The 23228-nt window shown below is 51.9% G+C and overlaps 1 protein-coding gene across 3 annotated transcripts in view; it reads right to left on the bottom strand.

Moving 5' to 3' along the window:
- ADA (adenosine deaminase) overlaps window positions 1–21305 on the bottom strand; it is a 35495-nt gene extending 14190 nt beyond the window's left edge. For 2 of the 3 annotated variants that reach the window (XM_041732490.1, XM_041732491.1), the window contains exons 1-2: window positions 13102–13250; window positions 2418–2479 (exon numbers count right to left, since the gene is read on the bottom strand). In XM_041732490.1, the coding sequence (XP_041588424.1) occupies window positions 2418–2479; window positions 13102–13134 (95 nt within the window). In that variant the 5' untranslated portion in view covers window positions 13135–13250. Of the gene's footprint in view, window positions 1–2417; window positions 2480–13101; window positions 13251–21254 lie in introns of those variants that run through there. The other variant, XM_041732492.1, reaches the window with a different exon arrangement.
- Window positions 21306–23228: the final 1923 nt, after the last annotated feature.

The raw sequence follows: 23228 nt of genomic DNA, 5'->3' as shown, positions 1-23228 counted from the left end.
CTAGAATGTTCTGTGGCCAAAGAGTTGACAGGCTCCTGAAGGAGATCGAGAGAGGCGCAGAAGCCCCGAGAGGACTGAATCCTAGGAGCAGACAGAAGAAGTGAGTAGGTAAGAACACAGGCAACAGAGGCCCAAATCACAGAGGCAGAAGAGGGGTGACTGGATTTGGCCGACGGGGAGAGGGTCTTCCTTCCTTCTCTCAGCCCATCTCCACCAGGAAGTCCTCCAGTATGGTTAGGGCATCCATAGCTGAGTCTGACCAACTCCCTGGTCCCCTGCCCACTGACTTTGGGCTCAAACTCTACCTGGCATTCGTAATACCCCTGCCCTGAGGCCCGTCCAGGGCTCCGGAGGTGCCAAGGTCATGTGGGAAACAGAAAATGGACCAGCCTCCCCACAGGGGTGATTTCCCTCCCTCCTCTCTCCACCCTCTCCCGGACTCCGGCCTTCTTCCTCCACTAATAAGTGCTCTCTGACCCCTTAATGAGTACCCAAGATGAGATGCCATCATGGTGCTGATAACCCGCCCCAACAGCCTCATTTGGGACTCTGAGACAGTCGCTGGCACTCAGCACAGGCAAAGGACAGGCAGAGATAAGCCAAGCAAGCTTCACCCCACTTTGCCAGAGCCATAGCTTATAATTAATAGCATTATTAAGTGCCCTTATGGACACTGTGCCTAGCCCTGAGCTAAGTGTTCTCCAAACTGCTTCAGCTAAGCCTCTAGCTGGCAGTAGTAATGGGCAGGGGTGTGGACTCGGGCTCACACCCATGCTTAGGAGATAAGTCCCTTCCTGGCGCCTGGGTGGCTAAGCGGCTGACCATCTGTTTTTGGCTCAGGTCCTGATCTCAGGGTCCTGGGATGGAGTCCTGCATTGGGCTCCCGGCTCTGCAGGAAGCTTGCTTCTCCCTCTGCCTCTCTGTCTCTCTGCCTCTAACGAATAAATAAAATCTTAAAAAAAAAAAAAAAAAAAAAAAGCAAGAGTTAAGTCCCCTCCTCCATAAAACAGAGGCGACAATAGTACCCCCTTGCAAGTTGTCTTGAGGGGTCAGTGCGGCAGCCCCAGTGCAGCGCCTTGTGGCACAAGGCACACAGTAAATGCTAACAGATGACTTAGGAGAGATTGGAGAATTAAATCAGTAGCAACTTCCCAAGGAGAGTGAGGTCTGCAGAAGCAGGACAAAGTGGAGGACAGTGTTCTTGTCAGAACTCAGACTCGGGGTTGGGAGAGATGCTCCTGAGGACTGAGGACAGACTGCCCAGCCTCACCAGTTCTGCAGAGTCGCAGTGTCTGGAGAACCCAGGGGACTCTGGCTTAGGGAGCAGGGTGCTCACATTCGGGTCTGGAGCTCAACTGCTCCAGGTGATGTGAGAGGTGGAGTCCTTCCAGCTCCAAGTGAGTGTCCAGCAAACACATGAGGAGCATAGTCTGTGGGGGCAGAAGGGGCCCCATCTCCTAGGTCAGCTCTGGGGGGAGGCCCTGTTTTTGCCCTCAAGCTACAGCCAAGGTGGCAGCCAGGAGACAGTGCGCCCGTATTTGAATATCTAGACCCGCTGACCTCTTAAGCCACCTGAGCAAGGGGCCGCCATGAGCTCTGGGGTGGGGAGGGAGGGGCCGGTGTCCCTCACTGGGGGGCACCGGGGGCCCTACAACCCCCTCGCATGCATGCAAGCCAAGCGGAAGGCACACTGTCCTGTGGAAGACGAAGACCGGCCCCCAGAGGGGGCGCTGCCTGTCTACCTCCCCCAGTGGGCTATTGGCATGCAACACAGGGAAGGCCTTGGAGATCCCGATGGCTCTGGGTCAGCTCTAGACTCTGCTGTTTATGGTCATGTGGCCTCAAGCAACTGCCTTCACTTTTTTTTGAGCCCCCAGCTGTCCTCAGTGGGATGGGCATCGCAATGCTCTTCTCTGGGGAGGTATTAAATTTGCTGAGTCAAGGAGAGGGCTCAGCCCAGCAGCCCAGCACCAGGAGATGCGCAGCAAATAGTCCTGGAATCCCATGTAGGGGCACCGCCTCTGCCTAGGCTCTCTGCGGAGTCAAAACACAGCGATGGGTGCAGCCCTGAGGACTGCCTCCTCTTGTATGTGCGTGTGCATGTGTGTGCTGTGAGCATGTATGCATGCAGAGACACCTGCATATAAGGGGGGTAAGCTCCTCCTGGCTCACTCAGCAGCAGGAGGACATGAGTCGGAAGCATAGAAAGCAGAGGACGTGGGCTGTGGATCTCCAGCTCAGAGCTGAGGGGCCACTATTTCCCCACAGACCACCTTCTTCTGGCCGGGGGGCTGGCTTCATTCCATGAGGATACTGGAAGGAACAAACACCCTGGAATTCTCTGAAGACCTCTGGGTTGAACTGTGGACCCCCAAATGTCCCCAAACGGGAGGAAGGTCTCTTATCTGTGGACTTACCGGCTGAAGTATAAGATTGTTTCAGGCTTGATGGCCCCATCGAGGTGGACATGCAGCTCCACCTGCAAGAGGGCAGGGAGAGGAAATGGGGGGTTGGGTAGAGAACAAACAGCCATCAATGTCTGCAGGACCTTCCAGAGGGTTCGTGTTCACAATGACCATGATAACCATTAGCCCCACTGACTGGACACTTAACCACATCCGCTCCCCAAACACACATCATCTTATTCCATCCTCATCTGTGGGGTGGGTTTAATGGCCCTCTCCTGCTCTCTCACGGTTAAGACCACAGAGGTTCAACCATAGTTGAGTTTCAGGGAGGTTAAGTAACTCGCCCCAGTTCACACACAAGCCACAGAGGCAGGAACCTAGCCCAATACCTCGGTTCTTAACCACAGCTGGTACACAGCAGAACCAGAACTCGAGCCTGAGGCTGGGGTTCTAACACACAAGGCCAGCCTGGGTGCCGTAGGAGCCCCGGCCACCACCCGAGCAGAGTCTGCTCTCTGCCAAATCACTGAACAAAATCCAACCTTCACAAAAAAGTATCGACCGCAGACTTCCCAGACCCGTGAATATCCACAGTGGCTTTCAAAAACCCAGGGTTCATTTTCAAAAGCAGGTGTTACTTAAACACAGTTACCAGGAATCACTAGGAGACAACGCAAGATCTTTCCAGTACTCCAGAAGGGTCCAAGTTACTTGGCCATCTGTGTGATCATCACATACACATACACACACACACACACACACAGCCCCCACAAACAAAGCCAGGAGATTAAGGACATGGGCTTTGGAGACAGTCCATCGGACAGACTCCCAGCTCTGTCCCTTCACTGGCTGTGTGATCTCAGCCAAGATGCTTGATCTCTCAGATCCTCTGTTTCCTCAGCTGCAAAGCAACAGGGTATTTCTGCCTCTTTGTCCAAGAACAATTGTAAGGATCACAAAAACAAAAAACAAAAACAAAAACCCCCAAACCCCACAATGTAGGTGGACATGTGTGGTTTACAGAAAGCAGGCCTGGCCTCTCAGCCAGTGCATCTTCCAGGAGCTGTAAAGCACAACAGGTGCTGGGAGAAAGAGGAAAAGGGACTTTTCCTGGGCCAGGAGGAGATTTAGAAAACTCCAGGGACATCTGCCCAATTGGGGTCTTCTCTGGAATTTGGGGACCTGGACAAGAAAGTAGTAGCTGTCCTGGCTAGGGATGGAGCAATGGGCCCATCCACTGAGGCCAGCAGGCAAAGAGCTACCAAGCTTGCCTCCCAGTAGGAGGTCCAAGTAATCAGACCTCTCCAGAAGTCGCCCAGCCTACAAAGGACCCAGGGGCACTCAGCCCAGGCTCAGAGGCAAGCGAGTTGGATTCCCTGACAAAGTAAGTTCAATGCCCACTAGCTAAAAGTTCATTGCCTTGAAAACATTGAAGCTTCCAGCCCACGGAACTGCCAAGGAACCTTGTGTGACCCTGGACAGGGGCCCTCCCCTCTCTGAGCCTATGGTTTTTTTGTTTGTTTGTTTGTTTTTTTTGTTTTTTTATTTATTCATTCATGAAAGAGAGGCGGGGGGGCAGAGACACAGGCAGAGGGAGAAGCAGGCTCCATGCAGGAAGCCTGATGTGGGACTTGATCCCAGGACTCCAGGATCACGCCCTGGGCTGAAGGCAGTGCTAAACTGCTGAGCCACCCAGGGATCCCCTTCTTTCTTTTTTTTAATCCTTAACCCACACATGGCCGTGCTAAGAATCTGGCCAGAGAGGGAGGATACTTTGTGGTTAGATCTGGAATCCCGGCTCCTCCACTCACTCATTGCTGACCTGTAGAAAATTACTTCAGGTTCAGTACCTTGGCACCCTCAAAGGATAACATGCCTTTCTCCTAGGGCTTTGTGAGGTTTGACCACGTTCATTCATGTTGTGTGCCAGCCCAGTACTTAGCACGGGGCAAAAGCTAAAACAGCATCAGTCAAGGGTCCTGCATTCACCAAACTGTGAAGGCCCTGCTGAGTAGTAGGAGTTGGAAAGGAGAGCTCAAGGGATAGAGTCTCAGTCCTGGGATGCGTACGGGCCAGCAAGGGAAGAGGCAGTAAATAAATGTCACAGTGACAAATGTGCAATCACAAGCCAAGACCACTCCTTGAGAGACAAAAACAGTCCTACAAAAGAGAACAAACAAAAGACCTTGCCCAGCTAGAGGACCAACAGTGGCTTCCTGGAAAAAACGGAGCTTGAACCAAGATCCAAAAGATGAAGAGGAACCAACGAGGCAGAGGCAGGGTGAGAAGGAAGGCAGGAAGAGCATTCCAGGCAGAGGGAACAGAATGTGCAAAGGCCATGTGGTAGGAGAACAGGAGATACAGGAGAGGAACTGAAACAGGACTCTGAGAAGGAAGGGGTCACGGAGCTGGAGAGGCTGCAGGCCTGCCCAGACCACAAGGAATCCAGTTTTAGCAGAGCACAGAGAAGCCACGGCAGGCTTTGAAGCCGGCTGGAGGGTGAGGCTGACTCAGACCACAACCAGCTGGAGGCTACTGCAGTCAAATTTATGAGAGATGATGGTGCTTTGGACCAGGGTGCAAGACAGATATGGAAAAGCAGGGGGACAGAAAGAGGGACCAAGGATAATACCTCAGGTTAGGCCTGGGTGGGTGTGGGCAGTGATTCCCACACTCTGGACGCTGTCAAGGAAGAAGCCCAAGTGCTATGAGGGAAGAATGGGCAGGGGTGCAGGGAGGGAGACACGGTCAGTTTGATCTTAGTGAGGTGAAGCTGGGAGCCCTCCAAACGTAACTGGACAGAGCCAGTGGATGGGCAGTTCTAGAGTGCTCAGACACCCAGGCTGGCAATGCAAGTAGGAATATGGGCAACTGAAGCCGAGGTCTTGAGTGAGCTCACCCGGAGAGAGCGGGTCAACCGAGGCGCTGAGGCGGAAGCCTTCACACAAGTGCCAGCACCCAGTGGCTCTACAGGAGACGGGGAGCCCAGAGAAGAGCTGCCAGAGAGGCTGGGGGCAACCCAGGAATGTGGTGTGCCCAAGGCAAGGGGCGATCAGATTGTAAGGAGGAGTGGCCCATTGGGTCAGCAGAATGGCAGCTCCCCAAACAGGTCTACATCTGAATCCCCAGAAGTTGTATTACCCCCCATGGCAAAAAAAGAGAGAGATGGTTTAAAGTCTTGAGGACTCTATCCTGGATTATCTGGATAATGCAATTACCCATTCCTTACGAGGGAGGGAGAGTTTTGAGCGAAACTCCTGTAAGAGGCAGCAGCGACGTGACCACTGAGGCAGATGGGAGCCACATGGTCACAAGCCAAGGGCAGCCTGGAACCACTTGAAGCTGGAAGAGGCCACAAATGGATCTCTCAGAGGGCGTGTGACCCTACGGAGAGCTTGATATCGGACTTCTGACCTCCAGAATGAGGAGAAAATTGTTGGTGTTCTAAGCTACACACGTTGGACTTCTGACCTCCAGAATAGGGAGAAAACTGCTGATGTTCTAAGCGACCCGGCGTGTGTGACAACTTGTTACAGCAGCTACATGAAACAAGTAGGTCCTGCCAGCGGCCAAGCACTAGGCGAACAGAAACACGTCCCTGGGGCTGAGGCCACAGGGCCCCGGGGCCCAGAAGAGAGGTGCTTGGCCCCGGCTGCCTGTTAGGAGCCCCTGGGAAGCTCTGGAAAGTCGCCTTGGCCTGAGCCCACCCGGGTCCATGAAGTCACAGTCCTCAGGCCCCGGGCCTGCGCGGGGAAGGGGGAAGTTGGGGGGTGTTGCTGGTTTTCAATACACGGAGCCAAGGCTGAGAACCCCTGTCTTACAGGAAATGTTCTGGGAGCCTATGGGGGGCAGAAACCATGCTGGAATAGGGCAAGAAGGAGGTAATGAAACAGAGAAAGTGCAGATTCTTCTTCCCAGAATTTCACCCCTCAAGGGGAAGAAAGCGCTGGAGAAAGGACTAGAAGTCAATGTGGGTGAAGAGTGGCTTCTCCGTGCGGTGGGAGTGACGGGCAAGTTGCAAGAGTGCTGGAGAAGAGGGGGTGCAGGAGAAGGTAGGAGGGAGCCCTCTGACAAGGGACAAATGGGGGAGGAGCCTGGAGGGGCAGCCAGGCAAGGGAAAGAGAGAGGACCAAGAAGGGCCCCGGGGAAGAGGAACCGCAAGTGCAGACATCTGATTGAGGTCCAGGGGGGAAAGTGGCCTGATGTGGAGAAGGAGCTTAGTGGGGGAGAGAGGAGGCCACCGAAGGCGAGGGGGTGGAAGGCAGGGACTGCTCGCAGGTCACAGTCCAGGGGGGTCCACTGAAGGGTTTGGGATCAGGAGGCACCATTTCAAAGCTCTTTCTGGCTGCCATATGCAAAATAGGGGAAAAGGAAGCCAGGACAGAAGACAAGGCTCCCCTGTCCCATAAGAGATAAGCACCCACGGGGAGTATCTGCCCGCAGCTCCGGACATGCTCCCTGCACATGGGCTACCCAGTGCAGCAGTGCAGGGGAAGAGGGTCTTAGATTGCTAGCCGCAGGAGGCAAGAGCACCCCTGGGGACAAAGAAAGGAGAGCCTGCTGCCCCATGTGCCCTACATGCCCCACCCCTCCCAGGGCTTCCTGGGAAGCTGCCCAGACACATTTTAGGGAAGAAGCAGAGGTAGCAACCACCCCTTAGGCAGCCCAAGCTCCCCAGGCAGCCCCAGCTACTCAGGCAGGCCTCCCACGGAACTTTCTGGAAAACTGCCCCTACCCATGAAGATGTCTGTCAGCATACCCCAGGTGATACTGGGGTGTAAGCTCAGGGACTGGGGTGGGGACCCTGCTCTACTGTCCCCATTCAGGGAAAAGGAACAGCAGTGGCCTCTGATCATTGAGCTGGACCATGTACATATATTAACTGATTTCATCCTCACAACCAGTAAGGCAGGAACTTCACTACCATCTTACAGCACAGAAACCAGAAAGCTCCAAGAAGGATCCAAAGACACAGACAGGCAGTGATGGATTCGAACCCAGGTCTGAGTCCCCAGCTCTTACTAGGCTTTCCCCACAGGCCTAGCCTCGAGAGGCTGTCATTAGCAATTCAGCAATAAAGGCAGCAGCCTTCTGTTATCAGGTCCTTTATCTCAGTTCAACTTGACCCCCAGGCAAGGTACACATTAGCCAGGGTGCTGCGGAAGGAGGAGAAACAGGCCTGCCAAGCTAAACTGGGAGGAACACAGCCACCTGCCCTGTGCTGCCCAGGCTGATAGCAACAGAGCTGGGTTAGAACCCGTCTAAGTCCAGGTCCTGCCCAGGCCCCCCACCCCATGCCCAGCCTCCTGGCCTCTCTGGCAGGGAGTCGCGCCCCTCCTCGCGTGCACATGCTCTCCGTGGGGCTGACTCAGCAAGCCTCTGACCGAACTGCAGGAAATCCCAGAGAGGAATAGCAAGCATCCAAGCATCCCCAGTTACTAAATCTTTACAAAGCCCCCACGAGGTGCTGGGCACAGGAAAACATGTTAAATCCTGCCCTCAGGTGATGCCAGCCAGCCAGCCGGCCCAGGGAGGTACACTCACCGACGGGTCAGAAGCAGAGCCAGGACAGGGACACGGGTCATGGACTCCTGGGCCAGACGCTCCCAGACGGAACTCCTGCTCATCCCTGGCAGGCTCTGTGCCTTCGAGGCACACCCAAACACCCCAGTCAAGCTACTTCTCCCCAGGCTCCCCAGACACACCATTCGGGTTTGTTTTCATCCCGCTGACTTTTTATATTCACTTACCACAGCTGTCTCCCTATTAGTTCCCTCAAAGTGGGGACCTTGCATCATGCTGCTGTGTCTTCGGGGCTTAGGACTGTGCCCAGCACAGCAAAAAGTGCTCAGGACACACCAAATAACCAAGTAATTGTTTTCTCCTCCCCTGTCCTAGGTCAGCAGTACAGTGTCCTCTCCTGGGGGGCAAGGAAGGGACAGACCCACCCCCTTGGGCCTGGAAGAGAACCCAGACAGGGCAGAGTGGCCCGGGTTGCTTGACTGGCCCCCAGAACCCGCATGAGCCACAGGTGGCCTCCACCCGCCAACCAGCCACCCTCTCCCTTCTTAGCCCTGCTCTTGGCAGTGATGCCCAGGGAGTCAGGGTCCACCGTGGCCTCTGAGCAGACTCTGGGGTAAAGCCAGGAGACAGGGCAGCCCTGGGCTGACAGGTTTTTTTTTTTTTTTTTTTCAATCACACTTCCACCAGGAAGTCCTCCGAGCTCAGCCCCATCTGAGCTGCTGCAGAGCTCAGGTACAGAGCTGAAGGGGCTGAGGATCTCTCTCGGTGCCTCTTGCTGCCTTTGGGCCTGACCGAGCTCTCACCTGCTGCGGTGAGCCTCCCCAGAGGTTTCAAAAGACGGGAAGGCAGGCAACAGCCCAGGAATGGCAGTACAGTTATTCCTCATTTTATAGGTGAGGAGACAGAGACACAAGAGATTAAGGAACCAGCCTGAGGCCAGACTAGTTAAGTACCACAGCCGGAAGCTGTGTGAGTCAAAGCCAGAGGTTGTAACGGCCACAATGCGCTCCCTTCATCCTGCCCATCAGTGCTGAGTCAATGCTGGTAAAATCTAAGCAGAAGGATTGAGAACCATGTTCCATAGCAGGTAACATTGGGTGTCCCCACCCCACCCCCGAGCCAGGCTTGTGCTTGGTGTTTTATGTAGGCTGGACACGAATCTGATTCCTCTGGTACAGACTGGAAAACTCACTGTTTTGCCTCCATGGCCACAAGGACCCCAGGGCTGGTTTCTTCCCTCACCTTGCTGCTCTGGGGCCTCAGAAAGCTAAGGGGTGAGAGCGAGCCTGACCCCAAAACGCTGAGCAAATATAGGCTGGAAGCTCACTCTGGCCCCCCCGGCCTGCTCTTCTCCCCTGTCCAAAGCCAGGTCCAGTGCTATCCTTCCCTGCCTGGGAGGGGCACCCCTCCTAGGGCAACCAGGGTAGGTATACAAGTTCCTCACAGGGCCCCTTCCCATATAGGCCAGGCCAACCCAAGGCCTGATGTAGCATCAGGAGTGTGACCACATTTCCCCTCTCTGGTCCTTGCTGCTTCTGTCAAACAAAAGGCTTCCTTGAAACCCAAGCTCATTTATTCCCTTCCCTCCCAAGTGCCACGTGTGTTATAATGGATAAGGAAAGCACGCTGAGGGGCTTTTTAAAAACAGGTGGCTCGGTGGGTTAAGCATCTGCCTTCAGCTCAGGTTCCTGATCTCAGGGTCCTGGGATGGAGTCCCAGGGGAATCTGCTGCTCCCTCTGCCCCGCTCCCTGGCTCATGCTTGCCTACATGCTCTGAAATAAAATCTTTTAAAAATAAATAAGTAAAATATTTTTAAAAATTAGAACAGGTGGCTCTGGTAACCAAAAACACCAGAAGCCCGAATCAGTGCCAATGGTGGCTTTCAGTGCCAATCAGGGCTTTACGGTGGCTTTGAAGCAGGAAGTCAAGAGGTAAGGCAGGGGAAAGGGGCTTCCCAGAGGGCACCAGGACCCCCACTACAGTCCCAGGGGAAGAAAAGCATACTTAAGGACCTGCTGCTCATCAGCCAGGGGCTTCACAGGTGCCACTCAGCACAACTTCCCCAAGAACCCATGACCTTGGTCTTAATGCATCCTATAAGAGAAGGAAGTGGAGTTGCAGAGAAACGTGAGCTCTTGTGGCCGCCAAGCACCAAGGCAGGGACCCACTCTCAATCTACCTGAGGCCCCAGGTGACTCTGAGTCCACTCCCTCCCCTCAAAGTGGGAATGGCAAATCGCCAAGACAACTGACAGCGTCCATTTCAGTTTTAGGTAGAACTGGGTTCAAGTCTAGCTCTGCTTTCTGGCTATGTGACTTTGGAAAATTCCTCTCTCTGAGCCATTCCCTCATACAGAATTGAGGATAAGAGGATCTACCTTAAAGCGATACTGTGAGCATTAAATGAATATATACAAAGCAGTGAGAACAGTGCCTGGTATGGAGTGAACATTCAAAAAGGAGAAATAAAAAAGTGATGTGGGTGGGTCGCCTGGCTGGTTTGGTCCGTAGAGAATGTGACTCTTACAACTTTTTAAAGTCATAAGTTCAAGCCCCACACTGGCTACAGAGCCTACTTAAAAAATTATGTGGGAGATTTAGCCCCAGTTCTCTGCATCAGGGAGGGACAATCTAGAAACTGTGCTCTTCCAAAATGGGCCAGTCCACTTGCTGGTCTACAGCTTTGAGATGTGCTCATTTTGTGTGGCCTTGGGCAAGTCACTTCACCCCTCAGCTTCCTGGTCTGTTAGACGAGGAAGAGATCTACCTTGTCCAAGTGTCCAGAGATTTGTGATGTAAATCACAGAAGGTGCCAGGTACCCACTGTTACTACAAAAACAGGCATGTGATCCGTGACGAAGAACTCCTGAGCACCATGGGATTTTCCAGCCTTGCCTCGTGTAGAAATACACTGATAAGGGCCACCTACCCCTCCACCTCCTCCACACCTCCTTGAGTGCCCAACAGGTGCTCAGAAAGCATTGGTTAGAATAACACAATCAAACCAGGGAGGCAGCCACCTAGGGCCTTGGTACTCAAAGTGTAGTCCGTGGTCCAGCAGTGTTGGTACTGCCTGTGAGCCTGTTAGAAGGGATCATATCAAGTCCCACCCCAAACCTCCCAATTCAGTGTCTGAATGTTAACCAGGCACTCAGGGGATGGGGTACACATTAAAGTTTAGAAAGCCTTGTTCTGCTTTCTTAAAACTGGCAGGTCCTGGGCCTCACCTAGTGGTAGCCAGAAGAAGTCAAACAGCCCAGCAGAGGCTCCTGTCCCAGAGGGGCCTACACCAGGGCCACAGGCACCTATACCCCAAAGGCTTCTGCAAAGGCAATTTTAGGAAAGCTGGCTATGGGATTTTTGATGCTAGCTCCCTGGGCTCTACCCTAGCCTGGCTGCTTCCTTGCTGTGTAACCACAGACCAATGATCTCTCTGCTCCTCTAGTCATCTGTTGAATGGGGTGCTACCCGCTACCTCAGAGTCATTGCTAGAATCAAATGAATTAATGAAAGTAACGCGTTCAGAATAGTAATAACGACTGTTATTAGCTCAGCACAGGGCAATAACGACTTAATTAGCTCCAGCTACTAATACTACTACTCATTATGATCTGTTCCAACCCACATGAAGGCAGAGAGCTGGCTCCGGTCACAGTGGCTGAGACACGCTCCTTTTTGCTTCTCCTGCCAGCTCAGGCATGTTCCCTCCTTGCAATATAAAATTTAATCACCTCATTACATCGTGGAGAATCTTTTCCCTCTCAAGCATCTTTTAATCTCTGGACATCTCTCCCCAAACAGGTGGAGCCCATTTCCCAGGTGTGGAAACTGAGGCCCAGAAAGGGAGAATAACCTGCCAGCTTGAAGCAGAGAAGATTGGGTGAGGCCCAAAAAGGGTAAAAGAGTCTCTTCCTCAGGGGGCTATTACAAGTGTTGCAAGGACAGATTTGGTGCACATCAGTTCTACAGAAGCGTTGCCTACCACTTATCTGGAAAATGACAATTTCAAGGGGCTTCCCAGTCAAGAGGCTTTGTTTACCGCCTCAGGATTCAGATCAGGGCAAGTGGTTTCCCCAGGCCAAGGGCCGAGGGAATCCAAAAGTATTTTAAAAAGAAAAAAGAAAAAAAAGCCTTCACAAGGAAAGCAGCACCAGTGATGGGGCATCCAGACAAGGCGTGAAGGAGGCATAAGGTGGGGTCCAGCAGGAGTGCTCCCCCGCTCACATCAAACAACGTCTGGAAGGGGGTAGCTGAGCATTTACCCTAGATGAGGGTATCAGCGGTGGGGGCCAGGCCTTACCTCCTCCGGTGCTGCCCACCCCTCCTCCAGCACTCCCACACACACGGGATTCTCACCAACACTTTTGTGATACCTGCCATCATCACTCACACCTATTTCTCAGAGAGGTAAATGGAGTCTGATTACAACTCACTCCTTCCCATCACCACCACCCTCCAGCAGTCTCAAACCCTGCTGACAGACCCCCGGACCCCTCCCGCCTGTGGACTGAACCTCCGTGCTCCAAACCTGATCCAGCCTTTCCCGGGAGGCCACAGCTGGTGGGAGGAGGGACCACGGAGTTATCCCTCCAGGCCAGTGGCTGTGTCTTGGCCCTAAATGAACCCAGGGCCTAAGGCCCACTCAGCCCCTAGCAGGGAGAGGGGTCGCCCTGCTGCCCGCCCTCCGCTCTACGGCACGGTCCTTCCGACTGGCACATCCACAAACCTGAGCTCCTGGGCGCTCCCAAAACCATCACAGTGTTGGGGTATACAACACAGTGTTTCCGCAACACTTGAGGTGCCTATGGGTGTAGACACCCGGCCCCATTTTACGGCCGAGGTTCCAGGGGTCGAGCCCCCTGCCTGGGCTCACACGGCGACCCAGCGCCGGCGGCGCCCCAGGCCCATTTGACAGGTAGTGAAACTGAGACTCAGAGAGGCCAAGTCAGGGGCAGAGGCAGAACACGGAAGCCAGCCGGGCGCCCGGGGATTCGGGACCCTCCCGGCCTCATTGTCTCTCACTCAAGGGCCAGGAGGCAGCGAGGGCCCGAGCCGAGGGAAGGAAGCGGCTGCAGGGGCCCCGATTCACTCCCGGGGCGGGGACGCCCCTAAGGCCTCCAGCCAGACCAGGCGGCGGCCCCCCCGGACCCCGAGCCCCGCCCGCTCTCACTTTGGGCTTGTCGAAGGCGGGCGTCTGGGTCATGGTGCCAAGCGTGCGCCCCTGCGCGGCTCCCTCCGCCGGTCGGTGCTCACCCCAGGACCTGCGGGGACCGCGGCGCGCCACGATCCTCTTAACGAGGCCCGGGGCAGGGCCCGCGCCGCCCCGCCCCGCCCCGCCCCCGCCGGGCCCGGCCCCGCCCCCGGCCCCCGCCCGGGTCCCGGCCTCGGCCCCGGCCCCGCCCCCGCCCTCGCCGAAGCCCCGCCCCCGCCCGGCCCCGCCCCCTCGTCGAAGCCCCCGCCTCGCCCCTCCCCTCCCTCGCGGACCTCAGTTGTGCGTTTCCCGGATCCGTGACCCGCGCGCCAGCGCCAGGCCCGGGACGCCGGGTTGGAGCCACCTGTGGGCTCAGGCTCCAGCCGCCCGGCCCCTGGCCTCCCGCCCGGCCCATCGGGCAGCCTTCAAGCCACCGCCGGGGCGCCCGCAGCGTGCCAGGCCCCCGCTGGAAGCTGGGAACCGTGAGCGTCCAGACTCCGTGGGACTTGCACTCTACTGGGCGAGACACACGTTCATCACAGAATCGCTCGACATGAATGTATAGTTGGGGGACCAGCGTGGCTTGCAGGTCGGGGAAGGGTTCTCTGAGTTTCCTAGGTGAAGGGTTGGGGTGGAAGAGAGCAGCCCAGGGGAGGAGGACGGCTCTGCGTGAGACCCCAGGAGCTGGGAAATGAAAGGCGAGGAGGGGGCCAGAGCAAATACCCTCCTAGGCATTCACCCTCCAGAAGCCTGCCTGTGTGCCGTCAGGGAACATTTCGAGGATGTTCACACCAGCACTGTTCCTAACAACAAAAGTATTGGAAACACCCCCAAGTGCTCATCCACAGGGAATGGGCAAATAAACTGGAATACTCACACCATAGAATGTTACACAACCGGGAAATGGAATGAATTTCTGCACGGCAGAGAAGCGAGATCTCAGAAACAATTTTTTTTTTTCCCAGAAACAATTTTAAATGAAAAAACAAGTTGCAGAACATATACACTATGGTGCAACTTTTAGAATGTATAGTGAAAGCAAAACCAAAAATATGCATGTTTAGATACATGCATGGGTAGAAAAAACTTTTTAAAAAAATATTTTATTTATTTCTTCATGAGAGACACAGAAAGAGAAGCAGAGACAAAGGCAGAGAGAGAGAAGCAGACTCCCTGTGGGGAGCCGGGTGCAGGACTCCATCCAGAGACGGTGGGATCACGCCCTGGGCCAAAGGCAGATGCTCAACCACTGAGCCACTCAGGTGCCCCCCAAAAAACTTTTAAAGGGAAAGACAAACACATATTTGAGAAGAATGGTCTATCTCGGGAGAATGGGGAAGGGGGAGGAGAGGAGCTTACATTTACATTCCAGTTATTGGTAATGTTCCAGTACTTGGGTAGTATGGTGGTTTTAGTTTATTTCATAATATTATAAATTAATTAACAAGTAAGGGGAAAAGAGAATGAGGAAATGGGAATGGAGTTAAATAGTCAAGTGAGAGCTAGGTCACACAGCGGTGCGTGTGGGACATGGTGAGCGATTGCTTGGTCTTTTTCCCCTGAAAACACTGGAACACTGGAAAATCAGTGGACAATGTAAATAGAGGCAAAACGAAATCAAACTTTTATTTGGGGGGAAAAGTAGTCTCCAGCTACTCAGAGGATGGTCTGGGAATCATTGGCATCGATATCACCTGGGACCAATCAGAACTGCAGACTATTAGACCCCTTCCCAGCCCATCTTTACAGATAAGGACACTGAGGCTCAGACAAAGGAAGAGTTTGCTAAGCAAGTGTTGGAAGTGGCAGAGACGGAATTTGAGTTTGAATCCAATTCTAGGGCCTTCACTCTCTGCCTTATTACTATCTCCCCAGCCCCTGTCATGACTTTCAAGTCTCTCTCCAACCTCTGTTCCTTGACTTCCTGGCACATGCCCCAAACACTAGTCAACCTGGATGACTGGCTGGGCAAGTAAAGGTGACCACAAGTTCTTTGCTATTCCTCCCATTGCAAGAGTTTCCTCATGTTGTATCTGGGCTCCATGGAGGGACTTGTTTGATACAACGCAGTGGAAATGTCATTCCTGGACTTTAAGCCTAGGTCATAAGCAACCTTGCAGTTTCCACTGGGGCATCTTGAACATTCTCCCTGGGAACCCCGAGTCACTCTAGTCTTGGTGAGCCGGGCTTTTCCGCCCCTCCCACCAAGAAACTAAACATATTCGTGAAGCCATGCTGGACTCGCCAGACCAGAATGGTTGCCAGCTGAATATGTGACTTCAGTCACACCATGTGGAACAGAAGAATTACCCAGCTGACCCCAACCCAAACTCTTGACTTACAGAATTGTATGTAGTAAAATTGTTATTTGAAGCCACTGAGTCTTGGGGGTAGACCATTCTGCACAAAGTAACAGGAATGCTGGTGCCTACTCACCCCATTCCTTCCAGTCTCTGCACCAAAGTTTACTCCATCCTGACACCTGGAAAAGCCTTTTTCAGATCCTGCACTACCGAAATTCTGCAGGTCAAAGACAAACAATCAGGCTGTATGCTGCATATCTGTTTGCCCCTCCAAATGCACACTCCCTACCCTCTTCCACGCTGCTGTGTGCCAGGCAACCTGACCACTGTGGAAACACCAGCAAGTTCTCTTGACCTCTGGCTTCTGGCTGCTTTGGTCAATAGGGGGCACCAGCAGGAGATCAGAAATTGCCGGGAGGGAGAAGTCAGGATGTTTATTCTTTCTCTCCCCCTGCCCTCATGTATAGTCACTTGGTCAGTTGTGTCTCTCCACCAAGGCCACAGATCCTGGCAGGTGGTCTTGTCCTCACCATCCTGGTCCCTCTGCCCATCTTCAAGGCAATGATTTCCTTTTGTTACTACCCCCAGGCTACTGCAATACTCCTTATTGCTCCCTGTAAACTTTGCTCTGGGTTAGGGTGCCCAAGAAGCAGAGCCTGGGGCAAAGATTCGAGTGCAAGTAGTATATTTAGGAAGAGATCCCAGGAAACAGTGGCAAGGCAGTGCAGAGAAAGACCGAAAGTGAGCCTGTGGAGGCAGGCTATGGGCCAAGGCACCTAGAGCCCAGTCCTCCGGGGAGCTCTGGGAGGCAACAGGTCTCTCAGACTTAACCCAGCTGAGGAGTGAGGAACCTGGGAGGTTCATCTGCCAACCTGCCCTTTGCCTTTGTTTGAGGGCTGCTTCCAGGACATTGGCCCTAGCACTCTGGGCTTGCTCAACGCACTGGCTAAGCTTGCATCCCTGGCCAGAAAACACACCTGCAGCAGAGAGTGAACGAGATTAGCAGTAAAGCTCCATGCAGAGATGATGCTAAGGGCATGTGGGGTGGACCCACCCACGGCTTTGTAAATCATTTATTTTTTCCACCTTTATTGAGGTATAATTGACAAATAAAACTGTAAATAATTAAAGCATACAATGTGATGATTTGATAGACGTATACATGTGAAGAGATTTCCCCCATCAAGTTAACGAACATACTTATCACATATTTACCTCTCTCTCTCATTCTCTCTCTCTCTCTCTCTCTCTCTCTTTTTTTTTTTTTGGTGAGGCCATTTATGTTCTACTCTCCTAGCACATTTCAACATTTCAGTTATGCACCGGTTATACATTAGATCCTCGGACCTTATTCATTTCATAACTGAATGTACATAATGCAATTCCCCTCAGTTATTCAGTCTGCATGTTTACCTGGTTCCTGCCAGGCTCCTGAGTGATATAGACAGGTCTGAAACTTCTCCACATCAATCAAGGGTGAGCCAGTGTCTACACAGTTGGAAGAGGGGTAGAGAGATAAAAATCTCACTCACAATCTAATTCCAGGGACGCCTGGGTGGCTCAGTGATTGAGTGTCTGCCTTCATCCCAGGGCGTGATCCTGGGGTCCTGGAATCGAGTCCTGCATCAGGCTCTCCACAGGGAGCCGGCTTCTCCCTCTGCCTATGTCTCTGCCTCTCTCTCTCTCTCTCTCTCTGTGTGTCTCTCATGAATAAATAAATAAAATCTTAAAAAAAAAATCTAGTTCTAGCCAACAATAACAATAAATGCACGAAAACAGAGAACTAAGGAATAAGAGTATCCCAATTGGAAACAACTGGTCAGGAGTATCATCTCCAGCTAGACAAAGAACTAAGCTGGGACCATAGCTTTGGTAACAGTACTACAGAGCCAAATGTAATTGTTCGAGCCGTGAAGCAGAAACGTTACATAACAGAGAATATCAGGCTTTAGTGGCAGATTATCAGTCAGGGTGATCCTAGCTACTATTACACACAGGGTGTTACAGATATCCAGCAGATATGCTAGAAATAGCGTTCCTGCTTATATAACAATTCTGAGCAAGTGTCAACTCTCTAACTGGTCCTTCTGGGATTCAGGTTGAATCTTCAATAGGTGGGTCTCAAGTGGCCCTGGGGGTCATCACTACTCCAGCCATTCACTGGGCAAAGAGAGTATTAAGGAGTGTTGGGGGTTTGAGGGGCAGGGCTCTGAAGTGGCACATCATTGCAGCCCATGCTCAATCATCAGCTGGATAACGTGCCCCATTGAGCTGGGGGAGAGCCTGGGAAATGTAGTCCAGCAGCACACCTGGGAAGGTGAGAAGACTACAGGTGTGGGTGAGTGTTAGCAGTCTCGGCTGGAGTGGGAATACATCTTCCTCCAGGTAGGTCTTCTCCTCCCCTTCCCATAAGAGTTGTCATCAACTGTGTGTCAGAGAATCCTGTAACCTCATCTAACCTTAACAGCCAGGTGGAGAATCTCCAAAGGCAGGACAAGGTCAACTTATCCTGGATCCCCAGCCCTACCCCAGGGCCTGGTGGAAAGTAGGAACTCACTACCTGTTGGCGGAGTCATAGAATGTGAGTGATAGAATGGAAGTCATTGTTCTCTAGCTCCTGAGATATATGGGATGCCCTTACCTGAGCGTGACCTTGTGTCCAGCCCTGTGCATGACTTTTTGTCCAGCCCTGTGGGGGGATCAGGCTGCCTTGGATTAAGGAAGGGCAAGATAATGCCTAAGGAAAGAATTTTAAGACGTAGGCAAAATCCCTCCCTACCTCACACACTCATACCAAACTTGTGTCACAATGATAACTACTGTTTAGTGAGCGCCTATTTTGTGCTGGTCACTTATTCACATGCAGATGCCTTCATCTAGAGATTCCCCCCTCCCCCAGTGGCCCGATGATGTAGGTTCTGTGATTAGCCCCATTCACTGGTGAAGAAATCAAGGCTCAAGGTGATAATAGGTGGGGGTGCCTGGGTAGTTTGGTTGGGTGTCTGCCTTCGGCTCAGGTCATGATCACAGGGTCTTGGGATGGAGCCGCACGTCAAGCTCCTGGCTTGGCGGGAAGCCTGCTTCTCCCTCTCCCCACTGCCCATGCTCTCTCCCCACCCTTCTCAAATCAATAAATAAAAATGAAATCTTAAAAAAAAGAAGTGGTAAAAGGTGAAGCTGGAATTTGAGTGTGAAGATATTAGATGCAGAGCCTGTGCTCTTGACTTCTGTTAGTATTCAAGAGAAAGCAGGATAGATTGGACAACAGCCAGGCCTGGGGGAAGAGCCCGGGACAGGCAGGCGGGAGCCCTGGGTTCATATCCGGCTCAACGGCTGGCTCTGTGTGACTGAGGATGGGCCACCTCACTTGTTTAACACGTAGTTCCCTAGGCTGGCTCTGTGCCAGGCATGAAGGATATGCCGAAAAAAAAAATCCATTCTCCCAATGCAGCAGAGGAACTAGCAGTATCAATTTGATAATGGTATGACAAGGGTCATTAAGTATTTCTTCTCCTTGGCTCTATTGTCTTCTGTGAAACTTTAAGCAAGGAGTTGGAAAGTCAAGGGTTGCAAACTCAAAGACTGACAGAGCAAGCATGGAATGCAGACAGACTGGAGTCTTGGCTCTACCACTTCCAGCTCTGTGACTTGGGGCCAGTCTTCTCTGGGCCTCAAATTCCTCATCTGTTGAGTGGAGATAACACATAATACATACCGAGCTCATGGGATAATGCATGGACATCCCTAATTCATAGGATAACCTACATAGATACCTAACTCCTAGGATAACCCATAGAATACCTAGTTTGTAGGAAAACCCATATACAAATCTAGCTCATAGGCAACCTATATACATACCGAACTCATAGGATATCATGAGCTAACATATACGTACACAAGCCTAGCTCATGGGATAGTACATAGACGTGCCTAGCTCATGCGAGAGCAGGGGAAGGACCATGCCACGGGACAGCAGATGTCCCATATGAATGCTACCGTGCTGAAGTACGGATCCAGTGACACCGGATGCCCCACTTATTCAAGAAAATCCAGAAACCACAATTTTAATGTTTAAAATGTGTTCAGACAGATGGAGATTATACTTATCATGGTGAGCACTGAGTGATTTATAGAATTGTCAAATCACTATGTTGTATCCCTAAACCTAATATAACATTGCGGGAGAAGTATACGTCAATAATAAAATTTAAAATTAATCAAAACCAAGAGGTATATTTCTAAAAATATTAATAAAAAAGCAACACTGGAAAAGAAAATGTATTCGGGGCACCTGGGTGGCTCAGTTGGTTGAGCACCTGCTTTCAGCTCTGGTTGTGATCCTGAACTCCTGGGACTGAGCCCTTCATGGGGCTCCCTGCTTGGTGGGGAGCCTGCTTCTCCCTCCCCTCCCTCCTCCTGCTCTCTTTCGCTACCTCTGTCACTATCTCCGTTTCTCTCTCTCAAATAAATAAATAAAAGGTTTTTAAAAATGTATTCAAATATCTCCTAATTTTAAAAACTTTGTATGAGCTAAGAAAAACATCAATGGACTAAATTTTGCTCCTGGCTCTGTGGACTTCATAACAACCAAAATCTTTGCTTATTCTGACCTCTGAATAGGAAAGAGGACAAGGGAGGTGTTGTCCTCAACTCAAATTTAAACAGACAGAATTAAGATCCATTGCACAGGACAGAAAAATTCTTAAAAAAAAAAGATTCTATTTATTTATTCATGAGAGACAGAGAGACCGAGTTATAGGCAGAGGGAGAAGCAGGCTGCCTCTGGGGAGCCTGATGTGGGACTCGATCCCAGGACCCCAGGATCATGCCCTGAGCCAAAGGCAGATGCTCAACCACTCAGCCACCCAGGCGCCCCAGGATAGAAAATTCTAAAACAGTAGCCAAAACAAGAACGAAGTTCATTTCTGTCATGTAAAAGAAGTCCAAAGGTAGGCAGTGCAGGCTGCTATGGCAACTCGGTGAAGATGGTTCCTTCCACCTCTCTGCTTTGCCATCCCTGGCATGTGGCCTTTATCCTCATTGCCCAGCATGGCTGCTGGAGCACTAGCCATCACATCTGCAGCCCAGAGAGCAGAGAGGAGGAAGAGCTCTCTTCCTTCAAAGATAATTCCTGATTTCCTCACAACATTCCCACTCCTAGAGTCAAATGGCCACACCTGAGTGAAAAGGAGACTGAAAAATGCCCGTAGCTGGGAGGCAAGGTAGCTAACTAGAAAGCGAGCTCTGGTTACTCAAGAAGAGGGTGGTAGAAATTGGGAGGCAACGAGCTGTCGGAGCCACAACGCAGCGTCTGATGCGTCAGGAGGGTATGTGGAGAGGCGAGGGCTGTGGCCAGGTGGCCAGGCCCTGCTGTCCACTTCCCCTCTCCCGCCCCCGCCTCTTTGAGGCTCTCACTGACCAACAGAAGGAAATAGGAGAACAAGACTGAAGGAGACCAGCCGAATATAACCACGAGAGCAGCAACTTACCAAGGGCCGGTGCTAGTCCAGGCCTTGTGCAGAGCCCGTGCGAACGTGACCTCAGATGAGCATCTGCCGGGCTCTCTCGTGGGTGAGCCTCCAGCCATGGTGGGGATGTGCCAGCCGGTCAGGGAGACCTGGAAGTCCCCTGGGATCACCCCCCCCCCCCCCCCCGCCTTTCTGCTTCCAGTCCTGTCCCTCACCTCCGTCTTTGGAGGTTCCTGGTGTCTCTCAGCCCTGAGCCTTCCTGAGGATCTTCAATTGTCTCATGTCCTGATGGCTCCCCGCCCCCCCCCAACAAAGAGTCAGGTTTCAGCTTTCTGAGTTTCTTCAGTCAGCCCCCACTCACCATCTGTTCCAGCTTCTAGAATTTGGTTGACGCCTCTCATCTGCTGTTAGTTCCTCACGTGGTCTCTTTCTCCCAGTGGATAGGTGTGCATTAAAAAAAAAAAAAAAAAGCTTTTATGTCATTTTATTCGACTTTCAGAGAACAGCAGAGGTAAAGAAATGTGTTTAGTCTACCAGGTTTAGCTAGCAGCCTCCAGCCTGCATTCTTGACCAGGGACACCCTTAACACGTGGGATGATCCCCCACGCCCACCCCACCAGCCCAGGCATGTTCCTCTCCTACCTCCATAGCCCAGACCTGCTCGTCAAGGGCAGGCACCTTGGCTCCCTTTACTTTGCACTTAGACAGAACTGGGCAGCCGATGGCAGGTGGTTAGAAGTCCCCGATGCGGCTCATTCCTAAGAAGTCAGGTGTGGGCTTTAACAGGTTAAAATTCCAAGGTAGGGATGAGAGCCAGTCATTTTCTGAATTGGAATATCAGAGTAAATGTCCCTCTGGAGGAATAGTCTCACTGTGTTTACAATGGATTCCAAAGTCAATGTTCAAGGCGTAGGCCACATAGAGTCACACTTGTCCTCATAAGCCCTCAGGCAGGTGCCAGCTTGCACACACACACACACACACACACACACACTGCCTCTCGGTGAGTCTGACGCAGCCAGCATTCGCTCTCGAGTTTTCTCCCGGTGTCTTGGTTAAGTACCTGCAGGAGATCCTGGTTTGGGTTGAGAAGCCATGTTATGTGACAATATGCATCTTCAGACCCTGGGATCCCCCTCAGTGGATCGTGATGTTCGTGACACTTATAAGAGAACAGGCACATGGTCCCCAAGAACTAAGGCGACCAACCATCCCAGTTTGGTGGGACTGAGGGATTTCCTGGGACACAGGACAATTCCAGGGAAGACTGGATGGTTGGCCACCCCTCGAGAACACCTATAATACAGATTTACTCCTCACACTCTCTCCTGGGCATACACTTGTTGCACATGGAGCTGAAAATGCTTATTCTCTGCTCTTTACCACCATACCCCAGGCAGAGAGTAGGGCAGTTCAGAGAGTAGGCTCCGGAACCAGGATGCTGGGGTCCAAACCCCAGCTCCAACACTCACCAGCTTTGAAGCAAGTCATTTCATCTCCCTCTGTCTCAGATTCCTCAGCTATAAAATGGGAACAATAGTAATAATGAGTTCTCCTCCACAACGTTATTGTAAGGATGAAATGAGTAAATAGATATAAAGCACTTGGAATGTATAAAGTCCACAACCTCTTATCTCAAACCCTGATGTCTCAGGGCCCTCACATGCTTTGGAGTTTGGGAAGTTTTTGGGTTTTAAGAAGCACATACCAGGGATGCCTGGCTGGTTCAGTTAGTGGACCCTTTGACCCTTGATCTCAGGGTTGTAAATTCAAGGGTAGAGATTACTTAACAATAACAGAAAGAAGAAAGAAGGAAAGAAAGGAAGGAAGGAAGGAAGGAAGGAAGGAAGGAAGGAAGGAAGGAAGGAAGGAAGGAAGGAAGGAAGAAAGAAAAGAAAGAAAGAAAGAAAGAAAGAAAGAAAGAAAGAAAGAAAGAAAGAAAGAAAGAAAGAAAGAAAACACCGTATGTCATATAACACATCAGTGGGGTCTGGGGTAGCATCCCATAGTTATAAACACGTTAATACTTCTGCAGAAAATAACGTGAATATTTATCTGTTCAGGGTAGGTTTTTCCACCAAATGAGTTTAGTGCTAACCTTATTTTGTTCAGAATTTCTTGGATTCAGAAGTGTGGGGAAGGGATTGTAGACACGTGTACAGGTTTGCTGTGTCATTGTTTAATGCACATCTAGTCTAAGTGCCACGTAATTGCCCCTTAAGGACAACTCAGGCTTTTGTGCCCAAGTTCCCCATGGGTTCATGAAGCTTCCTAGTAGGGCCTTTGCACCAGCAGCTCTGAGGGGACACTCTCTTTCCTTCTTTCTCTACTCAGA

Source organism: Vulpes lagopus, chromosome 18 (genome assembly GCF_018345385.1).
Source record: "Vulpes lagopus strain Blue_001 chromosome 18, ASM1834538v1, whole genome shotgun sequence".
NCBI lineage: Eukaryota > Metazoa > Chordata > Mammalia > Carnivora > Canidae > Vulpes > Vulpes lagopus.
The sequence above is the reverse complement of the archived record's forward strand: the minus strand, read 5'-3'. Positions and strand labels throughout refer to the sequence as shown.